Genomic DNA, 23,609 nt, shown 5'->3' with positions numbered 1-23,609 from the left:
TCTGATCATATTCTTTGTTGTGATGCTTCTCTAGATGTTTAATAAACTTGGTTTTGTTTCTTCTTTTTTCTTCTGATCATATTCTTTGTTGTGATGCTTCTCTTGATGTTTAATAAACTTGGTTTTGTTTCTTCTTGTTTCTTCTGATCATATTCTTTGTTGTGATGCTTCTCTAGATGTTTAATAAACTTGGTTTTGTTTCTTCTTGTTTCTTCTGATCATATTCTTTGTTGTGATGCTTCTCTTGATGTTTAATAAACTTGGTTTTGTTTCTTCTTGTTTCTTCTGATCATATTCTTTGTTGTGATGCTTCTCTTGATGTTTAATAAACTTGGTTTTGTTTCTTCTTGTTTCTTCTGATCATATTCTTTGTTGTGATGCTTCTCTAGATGTTTAATAAACTTGGTTTTGTTTCTTCTTGTTTCTTCGATCTGATCATATTCTTTGTTGTGATGCTTCTCTAGATGTTTAATAAACTTGGTTTTGTTTCTTCTTGTTTCTTCGATCTGATCATATTCTTTGTTGTGATGCTTCTCTTGATGTTTAATAAACTTGGTTTTGTTTCTTCTTGTTTCTTCTGATCATATTCTTTGTTGTGATGCTTCTCTAGATGTTTAATAAACATGGTTTTGTTTCTTCTTGTTTCTTCTGATCATATTCTTTGTTGTGATGCTTCTCTTGATGTTTAATAAACTTGGTTTTGTTTCTTCTTGTTTCTTCTGATCATATTCTTTGTTGTGATGCTTCTCTAGATGTTTAATAAACTTGGTTTTGTTTCTTCTTGTTTCTTCTGATCATATTCTTTGTTGTGATGCTTCTCTTGATGTTTAATAAACTTGGTTTTGTTTCTTCTTGTTTCTTCTGATCATATTCTTTGTTGTGATGCTTCTCTAGATGTTTAATAAACTTGGTTTTGTTTCTTCTTGTTTCTTCGATCTGATCATATTCTTTGTTGTGATGCTTCTCTAGATGTTTAATAAACTTGGTTTTGTTTCTTCTTGTTTCTTCGATCTGATCATATTCTTTGTTGTGATGCTTCTCTAGATGTTTAATAAACTTAGTTTTGTTTATTCTTGTTTCTTCTGATCATATTCTTTGTTGTGATGCTTCTCTAGATGTTTAATAAACTTGGTTTTGTTTCTTCTTGTTTCTTCTGATCATATTCTTTATTGTGATGCTTCTCTTGATGTTTAATAAACTTAGTTTTGTTTCTTCTTGTTTCTTCTGATCATATTCTTTGTTGTGATACTTCTCTTGATGTTTAATAAACTTGGTTTTGTTTCTTCTGATCATATTCTTTATTGTGATGCTTCTCTAGATGTTTAATAAACTTAGTTTTGTTTCTTCTTGTTTCTTCTGATCATATTCTTTGTTGTGATACTTCTCTAGATGTTTAATAAACTTAGTTTTGTTTCTTCTTGTTTCTTCTGATCATATTCTTTGTTGTGATGCTTCTCTAGATGTTTAATAAACTTGGTTTTGTTTCTTCTTGTTTCTTCTGATCATATTCTTTATTGTGATGCTCCTCTTGATGTTTAATAAACTTAGTTTTGTTTCTTCTTGTTTCTTCGATCTGATCATATTCTTTGTTGTGATGCTTCTCTAGATGTTTAATAAACTTAGTTTTGTTTCTTCTTGTTTCTTCGATCTGATCATATTCTTTGTTGTGATGCTTCTCTAGATGTTTAATAAACTTAGTTTTGTTTCTTCTTGTTTCTTCGATCTGATCATATTCTTTGTTGTGATGCTTCTCTAGATGTTTAATAAACTTAGTTTTGTTTCTTCTTGTTTCTTCGATCTGATCATATTCTTTGTTGTGATGCTTCTCTTGATGTTTAATAAACTTAGTTTTGTTTCTTCTTGTTTCTTCGATCTGATCATATTCTTTGTTGTGATGCTTCTCTAGATGTTTAATAAACTTAGTTTTGTTTCTTCTTGTTTCTTGGATCTGATCATATTCTTTGTTGTGATGCTTCTCTAGATGTTTAATAAACTTAGTTTTGTTTCTTCTTGTTTCTTCGATCTGATCATATTCTTTGTTGTGATGCTTCTCTAGATGTTTAATAAACTTAGTTTTGTTTCTTCTTGTTTCTTCGATCTGATCATATTCTTTGTTGTGATGCTTCTCTTGATGTTTAATAAACTTAGTTTTGTTTCTTCTTGTTTTTTGGATCTGATCATATTCTTTGTTGTGATGCTTCTCTAGATGTTTAATAAACTTAGTTTTGTTTCTTCTTGTTTCTTGGATCTGATCATATTCTTTGTTGTGATGCTTCTCTAGATGTTTAATAAACTTAGTTTTGTTTCTTCTTGTTTCTTGGATCTGATCATATTCTTTGTTGTGATGCTTCTCTAGATGTTTAATAAACTTAGTTTTGTTTCTTCTTGTTTCTTGGATCTGATCATATTCTTTGTTGTGATGCTTCTCTAGATGTTTAATAAACTTAGTTTTGTTTCTTCTTGTTTCTTGGATCTGATCATATTCTTTGTTGTGATGCTTCTCTAGACGTTTAAAGCTCTGAGCTCTGATGTTAGCAGCAGCTGCTTCACTGGCATCAGCACAAATATATATTCATATATATTTTTTAAATATCGATACAGTATCGGGAATAAAAATATCAAAACTACATCAATATGTGGATATTTTCTAACTTCTCACTAACCAATCAAACGTTGAATTAAAGACGTGCTTCTCACCGTGACCAGCAGGCGGATGAAGGCTTCGTCTTGTAAGGACCAGGGTTTCGCCGTGTATCGGATGCGTTTGATGAACAGACTGTTCCACCTGCGCTTCAGTTCTGACACCAGCTCAGCAGCCTGACGGACAGAACCACAACATGACGGATCCTGATGGATCAGTAAAGTTCTACCCAAGTGTCTCACCTCTCTGTCCAGGCTGAACACCAGCCAGTCGTCCACCCTCAGTTCCGCCGCCTCCTCCGTCTCACTGTCGCTGTCGTCCAGCAGACCTTCTGAAAGACGTGAAGACAAAGTCCATCTCTGCCGCCATGTTCTGAGGATGGATGTCGGTACCTGGACCGGTCTGGGCACCAGAACTCTGGCTGGCGGCGAACGTTCTGTCGCAGCCTCCGAACACGGCGACGGTGACGGGCGTCACTAAGGAGCAGCAGCGAACACTGGCCACTCTGTTGGTCCGACTCATCTCGTTGTAGATCAACCACGGCGTGGGCAGGTGTGTCTCCAACCGGCCTGCACCGCCCTGAGCATCAGACAACAGCTTGATTGTATCAACAACAACAACAACAACAACAACAACAACAACACAACACACAACCACGAGCTCGGAGCAGAAACAATAACATCTTCAGTCGAGAGAGCAAAATAAAAGATGTTAATGTTGTGAGTTTAAATATCAAACCTGAAAATATCGAAAATAGCACTTTTTAAAATCCTTTATTTACACAAGAACTTCTGAAAGATAAACATATTCTAGATATTTCATCTTACTTAGTATTAAAGTAAGACAGACATCTGATAAATACACTACTTGTGTTTCAATTATATATTTGACTTGTTGTTTATTATTCTTTCCCATTTTTATAATTTTCCGTTTTCATTCTACATCTGTGTGTGTGTGTGTGTGTGTGTGTGTGTGTGAGGATGAATGTAAAGTATAAATATATAACTTAAATGTTATGTTAATTCATTCATTAAAGGAGCTGATAAGTTACATAAGTTGTGAAACTTTTTGAATCTGTGTTTTGTCTAAATTTGTCTTAAATATAGTAACAACGGCGATACTTCGATCCCACGATAACGTGGTCCGACAGGTTCTCACCTTCTTCAGCTGGTACTGGCTGAGGATGGACGTGGGGTGGAAGAGAACCTTCTTCTCTTTGCTCGTGGACGCCTTCGAGGTCTCCTCGTTGACGTGCACCAGGTGGGGGTACATGCCGGCCACCAGGGCCGCCTTCACGACCGCCCAGTTCTCCGAGTTCACGTTCACGTCGCGGATGTCGCTGGCACCGTGAGCTCGCACGAACCCTGGTCACGGAGACACGTGTGAACCTCGACCTGAAGCGACTCTCGATCGTGTTCTCGAGTGACAGGGTTGAGGACAAACAAAGATAATCTCATCCAGGACTGTGTGAGAAATAGTTCAGGGCAAATAACAATTTGATTTAATGACACAACGTCAGTAAATGTCTCTGTTTTGATGCTTGTCGTATGGATGTAAAGCCGTCATAGGTTAGTTCGGTTAGTTTAGGTTAGTTTAGGTAGAACTTTATTGAGGAGACCCCAATTTTTCCCCAATTATCCACAGCAATACAGCAATTATTCATAAAATAATAATTCAAAATAAAATAAGAACAAGAACAAAGAGAAATAAAGAGAAAGAACAAAACAATCTAAGTCTAAAGATAAAGAACAAGATCAAAGAAAAACAACAAAGACAAAGATACAAAGACTAACATGGAACAGAACATCCAGATACTTTCACTCCACTCCTGCCCCCGAACTCAGAATTGTACAATTTAATAGCCCGAGGGATGAATTAGTCCCTGAGTCTATTAGTGTTGCATCATGGGAGGAGCATTCGTGCTTCATCTGCTTCTCTGCTCACTGATGACAGTGTTGAGAGGATGATGTCATCATCATGATGGACAGTAGTTTGTTCAGTGATCTCCTCTCAGCAACTGTCACCAGTGAGTCCAGCTTCATGCCAACCACAGAACCAGCCCTCCTGATCAACCTGTCCAACCATGTCATGTCGGTCATGTCGGTACTCGATTATTTAATCGACGGAAACTCACCGATGGCTCGCAGCTGACCGAGCAGGTGAGTCCTCATGCCCAGAATCATGTCCATCGTGGCCTGAGACAAGAAGTTCTTCTCACAGAAGGTCCTCTCCCACCCTTCAGTGCGAGCCTTCTGCCAGGCCTGACAGTGACGGACAATCAATCAATCAATCAATCAATCAATCAATCAATCAATCATCGACCACGGTTTTGAAAGTGCCGACAAGATGCACTTACATCTTCGGAGTCACCGGTTTATTTATTTTAAAAAGGCTACTAAATATTTTAGTCTCAGCAGAAAATTGAATTCAACTTTTCAAATGTTGTCATTAAATAGTGTCTATATTGTGAAGTTCTTTAAATGATTTCATTCAAAATATAAATATTTATAAATAGAATTATGTAGTTTGATATTCTTTTTTCAATAACTTCAGACTTTTCTAAATTCAATATTTTCTTACTTGCAGTATTGGATTAGTTTAAGGATTAGCAACATTTATATTGAATTTAAAAGACCACAAATGAAGTGTATATATTGAATTAAGAACATTATTTCAGAGTTATTGGAATTACAATATAAAACTCGGTGCTAAAAAAACAAACATTCATTTGAAAATATTCCAATTTTTAATTCAATGAAATGTATTGAATTCAACTTCAAGAAAATCCCACATTTAAACATCATGTGAGGAAGCGACGCAGGAATCTCACCTGGAAGACGCGCAGCAGAGCCATGTGGTCGCTGAAGGTGTTGGCCGTGAAGTTGTGGCGACACTGGAGCGCCGCCCTCTTGTGGCAGGCCTGCGCCGGCAGCACGAACGGGTCCCGGTAGCCCAGGGTGCAGGCGATGGTGAGGACCGGGTCCAGGCACTTGAGAACCACGCCGCACAGCACCATCTTGCCCAGGTGAGGCTCCACAGGTAGGTCGGCCAGATGGTAGCCCAGGTGAGTCAGATCCTCGTTCTGGTCCAGGGCGTCGATGGTCTGCAGGAGTGACCCGCACACGTGAGCAACGACGTCGCGAGCGCCTGTTGCTGAGGCGACGTCTCACCTTCAGCATCTGGACAGCGTTTCTGATGGTGTGGACCGGAGGAGGCTGAGGAGCTTTTAACAGGAAGTCTGCGATGGAGCAGAGCGAGGGCGCCAACATCTTGGTCTGGAGACACAGTTCCTAGAAGAGATGACGCTCCATCAATGCTAATAGAATAACAACATCAATATTTTCATATATTTTTACAAATGTAAGACCAACTGTTCTCCTGGAAATTTAATTTTTAAATACAAATTTAGTTAAATTCTCACTGAAAACTGATAATAATATGGTCATTGACTCTGAATAAAAAATACACAACAATGACATTTGTTGTTCTCTGATATGTATGAAAACTATTTTGTATATCATTCATTCAAAACTGCTCTGAGAGTCTCTGTCTTGTATAATAAATATATTATAAATAAACATGACACTATTGTGTAATAATGACCACCAGTCCATCTTATATTCCCACAATCATACAGTGGTGGCAGTAGGCTGCGACGTAGCGTGCCTCAAACATCAGGGTTAACTGTCTTGCTCAGGGACACAATGACAACATCTTATGGAGCTGGGATTGAACCCACAACCATTGGACTAGTACCAAGTATTTCTACTCGTCAGCGATGGAATAGCTTTGATTGATGGATTTGATTGAAGTTGTTTTACAAACACGTTTACAAAAATATATATTTCTTTTCATTTCATAAATCCTCAGAACCAAACCCACTGATACGAGCACCTTGACCCGAGGCTCACGGGGAACCTTCTGAAACCATCACAGTACCTGGAGAGCCATTCTCTGCAGCTGTGGAACCTGGAACTCCAACATGCTGTTGAACCTCAGGCGGCTGTAGAGGCGGAAACAAACTCCCGGTCGGCAGCGTCCGGCCCTGAGAAGATCGAGATGAAAGGATGAGCGACTGTAACGTGCTCCAACTTAACACTCTTGGAAATGTGACTTCAGCCCTAAAGTGCACACAGTCCAGTGTCTACACTGGAAGCGCTTGCGATATTAAGTAAGTCATTTTTATTTATATAGCGCTTTTATTACCCGAGTATCATCTAGTACTTGCTCCTGTTTAAACGTCTGCCATAAACAAGCCTTAACAAGTTACAGTCGAGCAGTCTGGGTGTTTGGATGATTTTAAGTGACTTTTTGTACGAAGACAACTGAGCTCGAGGTGCTACATTAAAATGAACAAACATCAGAGAGTAAAGAATGTGTTCACCTTCCCTTCCGCTGAAGAGCACTTGCTTTTGAGATCCACACGGCCTTCAGCATCGACACATGGCTGATGGTGTCAAAGGATTTCTAGAAAAGGTTCATCGTTGACTTGAGAAACCGTTGGTGACACGACATGGAGTGACACGTCATTGAGTGACACGACATGGAGTGACACGACATGGAGTGACACGACATGGAGTGACACGGCATGGAGTGACACGACATGGAGTGACACGACATGGAGTGACACGACATGGAGTGACACGGCATGGAGTGACACGACATGGAGTGACACGACATGGAGTGACACGACATGGAGTGACACGACATGGAGTGACACGTCATTGAGTGACACGACATGGAGTGACACGTCATTGAGTGACACGACATGGAGTGACACGTCATTGAGTGACACGACATGGAGTGACACGTCATTGAGTGACACGACATGGAGTGACACGTCATTGAGTGACACGACATGGAGTGACACGTCATTGAGTGACACGACATGGAGTGACACGTCATTGAGTGACACGACATGGAGTGACACGTCATTGAGTGACACGACATGGAGTGACACGACATGGAGTGACACGACATGGAGTGACACGGCATGGAGTGACACGACATGGAGTGACACGACATGGAGTGACACGACATGGAGTGACACGGCATGGAGTGACACGACATGGAGTGACACGACATGGAGTGACACGACATGGAGTGACACGACATGGAGTGACACGTCATTGAGTGACACGACATGGAGTGACACGTCATTGAGTGACACGACATGGAGTGACACGTCATTGAGTGACACGACATGGAGTGACACGTCATTGAGTGACACGACATGGAGTGACACGTCATTGAGTGACACGACATGGAGTGACACGTCATTGAGTGACACGACATGGAGTGACACGTCATTGAGTGACACGACATGGAGTGACACGTCATTGAGTGACACGACATGGAGTGACACGGCATGGAGTGACACGGCATGGAGTGACACGGCATGGAGTGACACGTCATTGAGTGACACGACATGGAGTGACACGACATTGAGTGACACGACATGGAGTGACACGTCATTGAGTGACACGACATGGAGTGACACGACATGGAGTGACACGTCATTGAGTGACACGACATGGAGTGACACGACATGGAGTGACACGACATGGAGTGACACGACATGGAGTGACACGACATGGAGTGACACGACATGGAGTGACACGTCATGGAGTGACACGACATGGAGTGAACCGACATGGAGTGACACGTCATTGAGTGACACGTCATGGAGTGACACGACATGGAGTGACACGACATGGAGTGACACGTCATGGAGTGACACGACATGGAGTGACACGACATGGAGTGACACGACATGGAGTGACACGACATGGAGTGACACGACATGGAGTGACACATCATGGAGTGACACGACATGGAGTGACACGACATGGAGTGACACATCATGGAGTGACATGTCATGGAGTGACAAACCTCTTTGACTTTTCCCGAATCGATGACAAAGATCACGTCGTTGATGGTGACGCTCGTCTCAGCGATGTTCGTGGAGAGAATCTGAAACGATAGAATAATGTCCATCTGACACATGTTTACAAGTACATTTGGTCTGGAGTCTGTCCCAGCTACCTCGGGCAAGGGGCGGGGGACACACTGAACATGTAATCAGTCTGTCACAGGACACATTCACACACACACACACACCTACAGTCTAGAATCTCAACTCTGTGTGTTTGAAAACTGTGGGAGGAAAGCGGCTCAGCTGCCTGCATCATAACCCGAACCCCCTCCATTCACCACATCACTGCTGTCCTTCAGCAGCTCCACTGGCTCCCGGTTCAGTTCCGCACCCAGTTTAAAGTCCTCCTGTTTACTTTCAAAGCCATCCATAACCTCGCCCCCCCATATCTGTCTGATCTCCTCCATGTTCCGACTCCCTCCCGCTCTCTTAGATCCTCGTCCTCCTTACACCTGTCTGTCCCCACCGCCCGTCTCACCACCACGGGGAGCAGAGCATTCAGCCGCTCTGCTCCCCGTCTCTGGAACTCCCTACCACCCCAACTCAGGAACATTGACTCATTCCCCCATTTCAAATCTCAACTCAAAACACATCTGTTTAAAACTGCTTATTCCATTTGATGCTAATGCTCTACCCTTGTCTGCTATTTTTTATTCTTTTTACATATTTTATTGTTGTGTTTTAAGATGTTTTATGTATGTAACCTATGTATGGCGACCTTGAGTGTCAAGAAAGGCGCCTTTAAATAAAATATTATTATTATTATTCAATCACTCACAAGATTGACAACAAATTGAAACAGAAACTGTTGTTGTGAAGCCGCTCGTTGCTGTGCGGCACAAACCACTTCACCGGCCCATGATGCACACGTTTAAAAACAAACACATTGAAGCAGAACCAGATCAGTCTTACCAGCTTCCTGACACCAGGGGGCGACGCATTCATGACTTTCTTCTGGTCGGCAGCGTTCATGTCCGAGTGCAGCGTGAACACCTGGTACCTGAGACACACAGGTGATGAAAGTAAAGCGTGTCAGTGAATCTCCCGGAACAAAACAACGTTTGCAGACATTTGATGAATTCAGAACATAAGTAAAACTACATGTACCGCTCTAAGTTGGTGCAGAATCTTCTGTCGTCATAAAGGATTCTGTCCTTGAGAGTCACGATCTCATCGTAGCCGGGAAGAAAGACCAGAACCGCACCTGCAAGATCAGATCCAGGAAGAAACAAAAGCCGCTGATGAGTCCGTTCATTGATACGTTGAAAAGCTAGGCTGACTCAGAAAGAGCCGACATGGGAGTCTTACCCTCGCTGGTGGTGGAGCAGATGTAGTAAAGAAGTTCTATGATGAGATCCACGTCCACTCGCTCGTCATCGAAGGTGTGGTGGTACTGTTTGAGCAGCTCCTGGTCTTCTGCGCTGACGCCGTCGGGAGGAAACACACCAGGCTCGTGCACACTCACCGCTTCTCCCAAGACACTGAAGGAACAGAACAAAGTCAAGGAAGTATTTAAAGAGAGGTTCAGACACTTACAGTCTCTTAGCATCGAGACAGAAAAATCGCCCACAAAACTGAGTATGGATCGATGGACACTTTCTACACTAAACGGCTCCATCTTAGTGACGTTGTAAACGGAAGTTACGTCATATATATATATATATATATGCGTATATATATTCATATACTTACAGGTGTATTTTTCGCAGCAGTAGAACATCTTCGCTGCTGATACCAGCTTAAATATCTCGCGAATATTTCGATTCTCATATTTTTTCATTATTTCTTTTTACAAACTTGCTAAACGTGCTGCCAGCAGGTGTCACTAGTGTTCCTACAGCTGGTTGAAACCATCCTTAAATAGTAGTAGAAGAAGAAGCTGTCACGTCATTTCCTGTTAGTGTGTAGCAGCAGAGTTTGATTTGAGACAAACTATCTGTGGAGGATTAGTTACTAGTTAGTACGTACACTATCCTGATGATACTAACTTCTAGTATACTAAGAGAAGTATGTTTGAGACAAACTATCTGTGGAGGATTAGTTACTAGTTAGTGCGTACACTATCCTGATGATACTAACTTCTAGTATACTAAGAGAAGTATGTTTGAGACATACCATCTGTGGAGGATTAGTTACTAGTTAGTACGTACACTATCCTGATGATACTAACTTCTAGTATACTAAGAGAAGTATGTTTGAGACATACTATCTGTTGAGGATTAGTTACTAGTTAGTACGTACACTAAACTGATGACACTAACTTCTAGTATACTAAGAGAAGTATGTTTGAGACATACTATCTGTGGAGGATTAGTTACTAGTTAGTGCGTACACTATCCTGATGATACTAACTTCTAGTATACTAAGAGAAGTATGTTTGAGACATACTATCTGTGGAGGATTAGTTACTAGTTAGTACGTACACTATCCTGATGCATACTAACTTCTAGTATACTAAGAGAAGTATGTTTGAGACATACTATCTGTGGAGGATTAGTTACTAGTTAGTACGTACACTATCCTGATGATACTAACTTCTAGTATACTAAGAGAAGTATGTTTGAGACATACTATCTGTGGAGGATTAGTTACTAGTTAGTACGTACACTATCCTGATGCATACTAACTTCTAGTATACTAAGAGAAGTATGTTTGAGACATACTATCTGTGGAGGATTAGTTACTAGTTAGTACGTACACTATCCTGATGCATACTAACTTCTAGTATACTAAGAGAAGTATGTTTGAGACATACTATCTGTGGAGGATTAGTTACTAGTTAGTACGTACACTATCCTGATGATACTAACTTCTAGTATACTAAGAGAAGTATGTTTGAGACATACTATCTGTGAAGGATTAGTAACTAGTTAGTACGTACACTATCCTGATGATACTAACTTCTAGTATACTAAGAGAAGTATGTGATTTGAGACACAGCAAAGGATTCATGAATTTTAAATACTTTTGAGAATCTTTAAGCATCAGTCATGTGACCGCACACGTCTTCACTCGTATGGACCTCTGGTCAGAAGGGAGTCGAGCTCAACGAGACGCTTACATTTGAGAGTGAAGCAGATCCAAAGCCTCCGTCTGCTGGAAGTGTTCTGCGAAGTCTATGGCCGTCCTGTGGCGAGACACGGGTGCGTTAGAAAGAGCCTGTGAGCGGAACCATCAACCTACCATCCGTTGGACGACCTCTTGTGGACGTCGGCCCCCATGCTGAGCAGCTGCTCGATCTGAGGCAGCAGACCTCGACCCGCGGCCACCATCAGAGCCGTCGCTCCCGTCTCACTGTGGGTGTAGTCCACTGCCAACAAACAAGAGGTTCCATCACATGTGTGGAGATGAAGGTTCTCTCGGCGTCACTCGACGCGATCGTGTTTCATTTCAATGGTTTGTTCTCCTACCGTCGACACTTTCGTAGTGAATGAGGTTGGAGATCTGAGTGAAGGCGTCCAGGTCGTCTTTGAGGAAGACTTGAGAGATGCAGGTGTCCATCTCTTTCTGGAGCCACGACACCAGCGGCTGCTCGGCTGCCTTCGTGCTCTGGAACCATCGGCTCACATGTTAGCATCATGCTATCGTGCTATCATGCTATCGTGCTACTGTGCTATCATGCTATCATGCTATCGTGCTATCGTGCTATCGTGCTATCGTGCTACCGTGCTATCGTGCTATCGTGCTATCATGCTATCGTGCTATCGTGCTATCGTGCTATTGTGCTATCATGCTATCGTGCTATCGTGCTATCATGCTATCGTGCTATCATGCTATCGTGCTATCATGCTACCGTGCTATCGTGCTATCATGCTATCGTGCTATCATGCTATCATGCTATCATGCTATCATGCTATCATCCACTCAGACATAGAGAATGTGTTTGTTATTCTTCTAAAAAGAACATTTAATGACTGAACCGGCTCCAAAGAAAGCATGAATCAGGGAGTGTTACCAGACTGTTTGAAGGACAGACGTCTGTCTTCGAGTCACGTCTGTCCTGAAGATCATCTGGTGAAGAAACTGAGGCTTCAACAGAAGAAACCACAGCTTTACACCAGTCTTTGAAGACTTTCTTCTTCTTCTCCTCTGGAGAACAAACAACGAGCGTCAGCAGTAATGTTTAAACTCGTGTTTAAAGGTTAGTGAAGCAGTACCTCGTTCCGTCTCTTCTTTGTACTTGCTCTTGTCTCGCCCGCCGAAGTCGGTCAGTCTCAGGATGTCCTCCAGGTAGAACTCCTTCACCACAAACTGTCGTCCTGTCACTGGAGGAGAAGACGTGAGTGACCGCGGTCGTCGCCGCGGCGACGGGATCTGCCGTACGCTGGATCACCGGGCAGGAGCCGAAGTAGTTGAGGAACAGATCCACGTCGAGGGCGGCGCTGGAGAGGATCAGCTTGACCGAGGGAGACTTCTGCAGGACGTCGCGCATCTTGGTGAGCAGGAAGTCGGTCAGACCGTCGCGCTCGTGGACCTCGTCCTGGAGAGACGGGGAGAGAGTCTGTGCCTGTGCTCGTCTCAGAGTCTATTTAGATGAAGCTCGTTCAAACCCTGATCCATCTCCTCTGGTGCGGCGCAAGTGGATGAGCGAAGATTTGTGTTTTCCAATTAAAAGGTTACTTCAATCAAAAAAATATATTTTCAATTTTAAAAAAACCTTTTGAATCAAATAGTTACGTAAACAAGTCTGACCAATGGAGAAGCTGCAGGATATGTGTGTCAAAATAATTATGTTTATAATAAAAACAATAACAACAACCCTTCATATTGGATGGATGGATGGATGGATGGATGGACGGACGGACGGACGGACGGACGGATGGACGGACGGACGGATGGATGGATGGACGGATGATTGGACGGACGGACGGATGGATGGATGGACGGATGGATGGACGGACGGATGATTGGATGGATGGATGGATGGATGGATGGATGGATGGATGGATGGATGGATGGATGGATGGATGGATGGATGGATGGATGGATGGATGGATGGATGGATGGATGGATGGATGGATGGATGGATGGATGGATGGATGGATGATTGGATGGATAGAGGGATGGATGGATAGAGGGATGGATGGATAGATGGATAGTTGGATGGATAGATGGATGGATAGAGGGATGGAGGGATGGATGGATGGATGGATGGACGGACGGACGGACGGACGGACGGACGGATGGACGGACGGACGGATGGATGGATGGATGGACGGATGGATGGATGGATGGACGGATGGATGGACGGATGATTGGACGGATGATTGGACGGACGGATGGATGGATGGACGGATGGATGGATGGATGGATGGATGATTGGATGGATGGATGGATAATTGGATGGATGGATGGATGGATGGATAGAGGGATGGATGGATAGATGGATGGATGGAGGGATGGATGGATGGATGGATGGATGGATGGATGGATGGATGGATGGATGGATGGAGGGATGGATGGATGGATAGATGGATAGATGGATAGATGGATGGATGGATAGATAGATGGATATATAGATATCATCCATCCATCCATCCATCGAGGAGAAGGTAAATGAAGGTATGTGTTCATGTACAGCTCGATATGAAAGACATCCACGATGATGTTTGGATGTCAAAGCTGGTGACTGATGTGAACTCAATGTAACTTGAAAGAATAAACACTTGAACGGTGTCGGTCCAGAACAGCAGTGATGTTTGTGTTGTTTCTGACGTACAAATGTTGCAGAACTTCTCATTTCGTTCTCACCACAATGACGTGGGTCACGGTTCTCAGACCAGCGTCTCCAGACATCAGCGTTCGCAGGAAAACTCCACAAGTGCAGAAGGTGAGCAGCGTCTTGGGAGACACCCTTGTGGAGACACAGCAGGAAGTTCAGTTTCTTCACGATCCATCTTGACGCGGGTTCATTCAAAGTACCTGCTCTTCAGCCTGATGTGGTACCCGACTGTAAGACCCACCGTCTCCCCTCGTTCGGCGGCGACTCTCTCGGCCACAGACATGGCGGCCAGACGTCTGGGCTGCGTACAGATGATCCTGCAGGCCTCGCCTCGCCGGCAGCAGTCGTCCAGGATGAACTGAGGGATCTGGACCAAAAACAAACATTCTGTTCGGTAAAAAATGTTTTCATTTTAACACCGTGTTCAACTTCAGATCTAAACTCTATGTCCTGATGGTTTGATCTGCACCAGGATTCAACTTCTGAACTTCAAGACCAACTAGTGAAAACAAAAACATCTTTAACTCTTTGTGTAGATCTTTAAAACAACAGCAGTGGATACAACGTGTTGTACAAGCATTAGAACTGAAACTCTGCTGATTGTTGATGCTAAAGTTCAGGGTTGAGTCAGTACTTGAGTGACTTATGTCAGTCAAACTGAGGAACCTGGTGTTTGATGAATGTTTCTAGTTCAACTCTGAACAAAACTGACACAAACTGTTAAAGTGAGAAAATAAACTTAAATGATGTCACAACATGATCATGTGTTTGTGTCGTTTACACTATTGTGTTTATTTTGTGTCTAAACCAGAAGGATGTGTCTCGCCTGCAGTTCATACTAAAGTCTTCTGACCCGCTCTAGTAGAAGAACTCACATTTCTCCTTCAAACTCTTCACTGGCCGCTCTAGTAGAAGAACTCACATTTCTCCTTCAAACTCTTCACTGGCTGCTCTAGTAGAAGAACTCACATTTCTCCTTCAAACTCTTCACTGGCCGCTCTAGTAGAAGAACTCACATTTCTCCTTCAAACTCTTCACTGGCCGCTCTAGTAGAATAACTCACATTTCTCCTTCAAACTCTTCACTGGCTGCTCTAGTAGAAGAACTCACATTTCTCCTTCAAACTCTTCACTGGCCGCTCTAGTAGAAGAACTCACATTTCTCCTTCAAACTCTTCACTGGCTGCTCTAGTAGAAGAACTCACATTTCTCCTTCAAACTCTTCTGAGCCGCTCTAGTAGAAGAACTCACATTTCTCCTTCAAACTCTTCACTGGCCGCTCTAGTAGAAGAACTCACATTTCTCCTTCAAACTCTTCACTGGCCGCTCTAGTAGAAGAACTCACATTTCTCCTTCAAACTCTTCACTGGCCGCTCTAGTAGAAGAACTCACATTTCTCCTTCAAACTCTTCACTGGCCGCTCTAGTAGAAGAACTCACATTTCTCCTTCAAACTCTTCACTGGCCGCTCTAGTAGAAGAACTCACATTTCTCCTTCAAACTCTTCACTGGCTGCTCTAGTAGAAGAACTCACATTTCTCCTTCAAACTCTTCACTGGCTGCTCTAGTAGAAGAACTCACATTTCTCCTTCAAACTCTTCACTGGCCGCTCTAGTAGAAGAACTCACATTTCTCCTTCAAACTCTTCACTGGCCGCTCTAGTAGAAGAACTCACATTTCTCCTTCAAACTCTTCACTGGCCGCTCTAGTAGAAGAACTCACATTTCTCCTTCAAACTCTTCACTGGCTGCTCTAGTAGAAGAACTCACATTTCTCCTTCAAACTCTTCACTGGCCGCTCTAGTAGAAGAACTCACATTTCTCCTTCAAACTCTTCACTGGCTGCTCTAGTAGAAGAACTCACATTTCTCCTTCAAACTCTTCACTGGCTGCTCTAGTAGAAGAACTCACATTTCTCCTTCAAACTCTTCACTGGCTGCTCTAGTAGAAGAACTCACATTTCTCCTTCAAACTCTTCACTGGCTGCTCTAGTAGAAGAACTCACATTTCTCCTTCAAACTCTTCACTGGCCGCTCTAGTAGAAGAACTCACATTTCTCCTTCAAACTCTTCACTGGCTGCTCTAGTAGAAGAACTCACATTTCTCCTTCAAACTCTTCACTGGCTGCTCTAGTAGAAGAACTCACATTTCTCCTTCAAACTCTTCACTGGCTGCTCTAGTAGAAGAACTCACATTTCTCCTTCAAACTCTTCACTGGCTGCTCTAGTAGAAGAACTCACATTTCTCCTTCAAACTCTTCACTGGCTGCTCTAGTAGAAGAACTCACATTTCTCCTTCAAACTCTTCACTGGCTGCCAGTTTCTTTCAGGATCATTTTAAAATCCTGCTTCTTACTCTCAGATCTATTCATGGTACTGGACCAGTTTAAGAAGTTTTCTCTGCTTTTGAAGCCGAACTTAAAGTCATCTCATTAATGTTGGTGTGTGAATGAAACCTTGTGTCTGAAGGTGGAAGATCTGAAGAAAATAAATCAGTTTTACGAGTCCATCCCAGCTTCTCAGGGTGAGAGGCGGGGGACACACAACCATTCACGCTCACACCTAGTACAGAATATTTAGTGTGTTAAAAGAAAACCATCAAAAGTCTTCGCTCCATTAGAAAGTGAAGCCACAACCTTCCTGTTGCCACCATGAGAAGATCTGTTCCTGTGAGCAAACATCTGTAGATGCTTTGATGGAAGACGTTATGAAACACACTGACCTGTGTCGTCTTTCCAGAGCCTGTTTCTCCCAGAACAAGCACCACGTTGTGGTCTCGGATCACCTGGATGATCTCGTCCTGTCGCGAGCTCACCGGCAGTGAAGTCCTGAACCCGTCCAGCTCTGAGGAGCTTCTCCTCTGAGGGATCAGAGGAATACTGTTGTTCAGACGCCCGCTCGCCCGGCTCTTGTCGGCGCTGCTCTCTGATAGGACGAGAGACGACATGTGAACCCATGAGTGAGACTCTTTAAATATAGTCGTTTAGTTTCAGTCAAATTACATTTTCTAAATTCAGTATTTTTTAATTTGCAGCCTTTTAAATAAACGCTGTAATAGTTTAGTATTGTCTGGTATAATAACCTTTTTCAAAGATGCTATTTTAATACTGAATTTAGATCATGTATTTTATAATTATTAGAAAAGAGAATATTTAGTAAATATTAAAACTTTTTAAATCAACTATCAAAATAAAAAATTCAAATGTATAAATTGAATACATTTATTAAAATATAGAACATATTGAATTATATATATATATATTAAAACTGAAACTCTGGTGATTGTTGATGCTAAGATTCCAGGGTTGAGTCAGTACTTGAGTGACTTATGTCTGTCAAACTGAGCCTGAGAAACCTCCAAACTTAGGAAAATGTTGTCAGAACATGATCTGGATCTTATAATCCATGTGTTTGTTTCTTCTCGTCTGGACTATTGTAACAGTTTGTTTTCATGTCTTAACAAGAAGGATCGTCTCGCCTGCAGTTGATTCAGAATTCTGAGCCGCTCTAGTAGAAGAACTCACATTTCTCTTCTTCACTGGCTTCCAGTTTCTTTCAGGATCATTTTAAAATTCTGGTTCTTACTTTCAGATCTATTCATGGTCAGACCTTCCATCAGTGATCTGATCCAGCCTTACACCCCAGCTCGGGCTCTGAGGTCTGTGGATCAGAATCTACTGATGGTTCCACGCACACGGTTCAGGACCAGAGGAGAGAAATCTTTTCAGGCTGTTGCTCCTAAGCTTTGGAACGATCTTCTCTCTCTTTGCGCTTGATGATCTACTGACTCCTTTAAGAAACATCTGTGTTTGATGATCTACTGACTCCTTTAAGAAACATCTGTGTTTGATGATCTACTGACTCCTTCAAGAAACATCTGTGTTTGATGATCTACTGACTCCTTTAAGAAACATCTGTGTTTGATGATCTACTGACTCCTTCAAGAAACATCTGTGTTTGATGATCTACTGACTCCTTCAAGAAACATCTGTGTTTGATGATCTACTGACTCCTTTAAGAAACATCTGTGTTTGATGATCTACTGACTCCTTTAAGAAACATCTGTGTTTGATGATCTACTGACTCCTTCAAGAAACATCTGTGTTTGATGATCTACTGACTCCTTTAAGAAACATGTGTGTTTGATGATCTACTGACTCCTTCAAGAAACATGTGTGTTTGATGATCTACTGACTCCTTCAAGAAACATCTGTGTTTGATGATCTACTGACTCCTTCAAGAAACATGTGTGTTTGATGATCTACTGACTCCTTCAAGAAACATGTGTGTTTGATGATCTACTGACTCCTTCAAGAAACATCTGTGTTTGATGATCTACTGACTCCTTCAAGAAACATGTGTGTTTGATGATCTACTGACTCCTTCAAGAAACATCTGTGTTTGATGATCTACTGACTCCTTCAAGAAACATGTGTGTTTGATGATCTACTGACTCCTTTAAGAAACATCTGTGTTTGATGATCTACTGACTCCTTCAAGAAACATCTGTGTTTGATGATCTACTGACTCCTTCAAGAAACATCTGTGTTTGATGATCTACTGACTCCTTTAAGAAACATCTGTGTTTGATGATCTACTGACTCCTTCAAGAAACATCTGTGTTTGATGATCTACTGACTCCTTCAAGAAACATCTGTGTTTGATGATCTACTGACTCCTTTAAGAAACATCTGTGTTTGATGATCTACTGACTCCTTTAAGAAACATCTGTGTTTGATGATCTACTGACTCCTTCAAGAAACATCAGTGTTTGATGATCTACTGACTCCTTTAAGAAACATCTGTGTTTGATGATCTACTGACTCCTTCAAGAAACATCTGTGTTTGATGATCTACTGACTCCTTCAAGAAACATCTGTGTTTGATGATCTACTGACTCCTTCAAGAAACATCTGTGTTTGATGATCTACTGACTCCTTTAAGAAACATCTGTGTTTGATGATCTACTGACTCCTTTAAGAAACATCTGTGTTTGATGATCTACTGACTCCTTCAAGAAACATCTGTGTTTGATGATCTACTGACTCCTTCAAGAAACATCTGTGTTTGATGATCTACTGACTCCTTCAAGAAACATCTGTGTTTGATGATCTACTGACTCCTTTAAGAAACATCTGTGTTTGATGATCTACTGACTCCTTCAAGAAACATCTGTGTTTGATGATCTACTGACTCCTTCAAGAAACATTTGTGTTTGATGATCTACTGACTCCTTCAAGAAACATCTGTGTTTGATGATCTACTGACTCCTTCAAGAAACATGTGTGTTTGATGATCTACTGACTCCTTCAAGAAACATCTCTGTGTTTGATGATCTACTGACTCCTTCAAGAAACATCTGTGTTTGATGATCTACTGACTCCTTCAAGAAACATCTGTGTTTGATGATCTACTGACTCCTTCAAGAAACATCTGTGTTTGATGATCTACTGACTCCTTCAAGAAACATCTGTGTTTGATGATCTACTGACTCCTTTAAGAAACATCTGTGTTTGATGATCAACTGACTCCTTCAAGAAACATGTGTGTTTGATGATCTACTGACTCCTTCAAGAAACATCTGTGTTTGATGATCTACTGACTCCTTTAAGAAACATCTGTGTTTGATGATCTACTGACTCCTTTAAGAAACATCTGTGTTTGATGATCTACTGACTCCTTCAAGAAACATCTGTGTTTGATGATCTACTGACTCCTTCAAGAAACATCTGTGTTTGATGATCTACTGACTCCTTTAAGAAACATCTGTGTTTGATGATCTACTGACTCCTTTAAGAAACATCTGTGTTTGATGATCTACTGACTCCTTCAAGAAACATCAGTGTTTGATGATCTACTGACTCCTTTAAGAAACATCTGTGTTTGATGATCTACTGACTCCTTCAAGAAACATCTGTGTTTGATGATCTACTGACTCCTTCAAGAAACATCTGTGTTTGATGATCTACTGACTCCTTCAAGAAACATCTGTGTTTGATGATCTACTGACTCCTTTAAGAAACATCTGTGTTTGATGATCTACTGACTCCTTTAAGAAACATCTGTGTTTGATGATCTACTGACTCCTTCAAGAAACATCTGTGTTTGATGATCTACTGACTCCTTCAAGAAACATCTGTGTTTGATGATCTACTGACTCCTTCAAGAAACATCTGTGTTTGATGATCTACTGACTCCTTTAAGAAACATCTGTGTTTGATGATCTACTGACTCCTTCAAGAAACATCTGTGTTTGATGATCTACTGACTCCTTCAAGAAACATCTGTGTTTGATGATCTACTGACTCCTTCAAGAAACATTTGTGTTTGATGATCTACTGACTCCTTCAAGAAACATCTGTGTTTGATGATCTACTGACTCCTTCAAGAAACATGTGTGTTTGATGATCTACTGACTCCTTCAAGAAACATCTCTGTGTTTGATGATCTACTGACTCCTTCAAGAAACATCTGTGTTTGATGATCTACTGACTCCTTCAAGAAACATCTGTGTTTGATGATCTACTGACTCCTTCAAGAAACATCTGTGTTTGATGATCTACTGACTCCTTTAAGAAACATCTGTGTTTGATGATCTACTGACTCCTTCAAGAAACATCTGTGTTTGATGATCTACTGACTCCTTCAAGAAACATCTGTGTTTGATGATCTACTGACTCCTTCAAGAAACATGTGTGTTTGATGATCTACTGACTCCTTTAAGAAACATCTTAAGACGTTTCTATTTGTTCAGGCTTTTCCTTGAATTTCTCGAACTCCTGTGTTGTTCTCAGTATTATCTTGATCTGTAAAGTATGTACTGTTTTGAGTATTGTTTTGATTGTTAAAGCGCTTTGTGACCCTGGTCTCGAAAAGCGCTATATAAATAAATATTACTTACTTACTTACTTACTTAAATAATAAAGTTCAAACAAATTGTATATTTTAATACAGAAACGCATGAATTCAATTATTCAAAACAATCATTTAAGCCTTTTAAATAAAAAACAATAGTTTCCACATTAAACTGATTCCCCTGGACTGTAAGTGTTGGTCAGGCTTCAGTCTCACCCTGATCTGCAGCGCAGGAGGCAGCGTTGTCTTTGCTGCTGGAACACTTGTGGAGGAGGTTCCTCACCGCAGACACCGACTCCTGGAACAGCGAGAGCCGGTAGACGGGCTGAGAGCCGTGGACGCTGCTCTTCTTTCTCACCGTCAGGAAACGACTGGTCGCTTTGCTGGAGCGGAAGACAAAAGATAACAGATGTTAGATTTAAACTTCAATACTCACAAGTCAGAAATGATTTGAATCAAATATGAAAAAGCCAATTGATGATGTGAAAAAGGATGACTAGAGATTTTAATTTCATTATTGGAGGCTAATAATAGCAATAGAATAGTATCTGAATTGTAGGAAGGACTCGTGAATCCAACACGCGTGAATCCAACGCGCGTGAATCCAACACGCGTGAATCCAACGCGCGTGAATCCAACGCGCGTGAATCCAACACGCGTGAATCCAACGCGCGTGAATCCAACGCGCGTGAATCCAACGCTCGTGAATCCAACGCGCGTGAATCCAACACGCGTGAATCCAACGCTCGTGAATCCAACGCTCGTGAATCCAACGCTCGTGAATCCAACGCTCGTGAATCCAACGCTCGTGAATCCAACGCGCGTGAATCCAACGCGCGTGAATCCAACGCGCGTGAATCCAACGCTCGTGAATCCAACACTCGTGAATCCAACGCTCGTGAATCAAACGCTCGTGAATCCAACGCTCGTGAATCCAACACGCGTGAATCCAACGCGCGTGAATCCAACGCGCGTGAATCCAACGCGCGTGAATCCAACGCGCGTGAATCCAACACTCGTGAATCCAACGCGCGTGAATCCAACGCTCGTGAATCCAAAGCTCGTGAATCCAACACGCGTGAATCCAACACGCGTGAATCCAACACGCGTGAATCCAACACGCGTGAATCCAACACGCGTGAATCCAACACGCGTGAATCCAACACGCGTGAATCCAACACGCGTGAATCCAACACGCGTGAATCCAACACTCGTGAATCCAACACTCGTGAATCCAACACGCGTGAATCCAACACGCGTGAATCCAACGCGCGTGAATCCAACGCTCGTGAATCCAACGCTCGTGAATCCAACGCTCGTGAATCCAACGCGCGTGAATCCAACGCGCGTGAATCCAACGCGCGTGAATCCAACGCGCGTGAATCCAACGCGCGTGAATCCAACGCGCGTGAATCCAACGCGCGTGAATCCAACGCGCGTGAATCCAACGCGCGTGAATCCAACGCGCGTGAATCCAACGCTCGTGAATCCAACGCTCGTGAATCCAACGCTCGTGAATCCAACGCTCGTGAATCCAACGCTCGTGAATCCAACGCTCGTGAATCCAACGCTCGTGAATCCAACGCTCGTGAATCCAACGCGCGTGAATCCAACGCGCGTGAATCCAACGCGCGTGAATCCAACGCTCGTGAATCCAACGCTCGTGAATCCAACGCTCGTGAATCCAACGCTCGTGAATCCAACGCTCGTGAATCCAACGCTCGTGAATCCAACGCTCGTGAATCCAACGCTCGTGAATCCAACGCGCGTGAATCCAACGCGCGTGAATCCAACGCGCGTGAATCCAACGAGCGTGAATCCAACGCGCGTGAATCCAACGCGCGTGAATCCAACGCGCGTGAATCCAACGCGCGTGAATCCAACGCGCGTGAATCCAACGCGCGTGAATCCAACACTCGTGAATCCAACACTCATGAATCCAACACTCATGAATCCAACACTCATGAATCCAACACTCTCACCCTGTGCTCTTGGAGATGTAGCCCCGGGACTGAGCCAGTCGATGGATGAAGGCTCTCTCGGTGCTCGTCAGCGACGAAGGAAACTCCATCTCTGTGGCATCAGGAGAGAAACGATGGCCATAAATAGCAGGTCTTTCTGAAGGTGTCGTTCACGTCGAACCTCTCTCGTCGCTGACGTGGAACCTCTCCAGCGCGACGCTCACCGCGATCTTCACCTCCTCGTCCACGTGGATCTCTTTGGCACTGATGGAGGACGAAGCCTTGGCTTTCCTCTGGCTCTTCGCTCCTTTCTTCGACATGATGACCTGCAGAAGAAAAGACAAACGTTCTCAAACGAGAGTCACAACGAAGGGACGACAAATACATTCTCAGCAGCCGCGTTATATTCTGTTGTAGGAGCAACTGACACGAAATATCAATTAATAAAGCCGTCATTATCTCATACTATTTTATATAAAGCTAATAAATAGGAAGATTT

At 42.5% G+C, this 23,609-nt stretch overlaps 1 protein-coding gene across 3 annotated transcripts in view; it reads right to left on the bottom strand.

The window, feature by feature from the left end:
• Positions 1 to 23,609, bottom strand: part of ythdc2 (YTH domain containing 2) — a 32,550-nt gene that overhangs the window by 6,407 nt on the left and 2,534 nt on the right. For all 3 annotated transcript variants that reach the window (XM_087790436.1, XM_087790439.1, XM_087790438.1), the window contains exons 3-27: positions 23,292 to 23,436; positions 23,132 to 23,222; positions 21,366 to 21,532; positions 17,017 to 17,219; positions 14,499 to 14,665; positions 14,328 to 14,430; positions 12,900 to 13,056; positions 12,734 to 12,841; positions 12,532 to 12,665; positions 11,987 to 12,125; positions 11,760 to 11,886; positions 11,638 to 11,703; positions 9,885 to 10,057; positions 9,684 to 9,780; positions 9,489 to 9,576; positions 8,534 to 8,614; positions 7,026 to 7,108; positions 6,581 to 6,686; positions 5,812 to 5,931; positions 5,472 to 5,744; positions 4,776 to 4,902; positions 3,800 to 4,005; positions 3,034 to 3,220; positions 2,884 to 2,972; positions 2,698 to 2,817 (exon numbers count right to left, since the gene is read on the bottom strand). In XM_087790436.1, the coding sequence (XP_087646562.1) occupies positions 2,698 to 2,817; positions 2,884 to 2,972; positions 3,034 to 3,220; positions 3,800 to 4,005; positions 4,776 to 4,902; positions 5,472 to 5,744; positions 5,812 to 5,931; positions 6,581 to 6,686; positions 7,026 to 7,108; positions 8,534 to 8,614; positions 9,489 to 9,576; positions 9,684 to 9,780; positions 9,885 to 10,057; positions 11,638 to 11,703; positions 11,760 to 11,886; positions 11,987 to 12,125; positions 12,532 to 12,665; positions 12,734 to 12,841; positions 12,900 to 13,056; positions 14,328 to 14,430; positions 14,499 to 14,665; positions 17,017 to 17,219; positions 21,366 to 21,532; positions 23,132 to 23,222; positions 23,292 to 23,430 (3,351 nt within the window). In that variant the 5' untranslated portion in view covers positions 23,431 to 23,436. The remainder of the gene's footprint in view (positions 1 to 2,697; positions 2,818 to 2,883; positions 2,973 to 3,033; positions 3,221 to 3,799; positions 4,006 to 4,775; positions 4,903 to 5,471; positions 5,745 to 5,811; positions 5,932 to 6,580; positions 6,687 to 7,025; positions 7,109 to 8,533; positions 8,615 to 9,488; positions 9,577 to 9,683; positions 9,781 to 9,884; positions 10,058 to 11,637; positions 11,704 to 11,759; positions 11,887 to 11,986; positions 12,126 to 12,531; positions 12,666 to 12,733; positions 12,842 to 12,899; positions 13,057 to 14,327; positions 14,431 to 14,498; positions 14,666 to 17,016; positions 17,220 to 21,365; positions 21,533 to 23,131; positions 23,223 to 23,291; positions 23,437 to 23,609) is intronic.

This window comes from Callionymus lyra, chromosome 5 (genome assembly GCF_982586985.1).
Source record: "Callionymus lyra chromosome 5, fCalLyr1.hap1.1, whole genome shotgun sequence".
Taxonomy (NCBI): Eukaryota; Metazoa; Chordata; class Actinopteri; order Syngnathiformes; family Callionymidae; genus Callionymus; species Callionymus lyra.
Note: the sequence above shows the minus strand (reverse complement) of the source record. Positions and strands in the feature narration are given on the sequence as shown.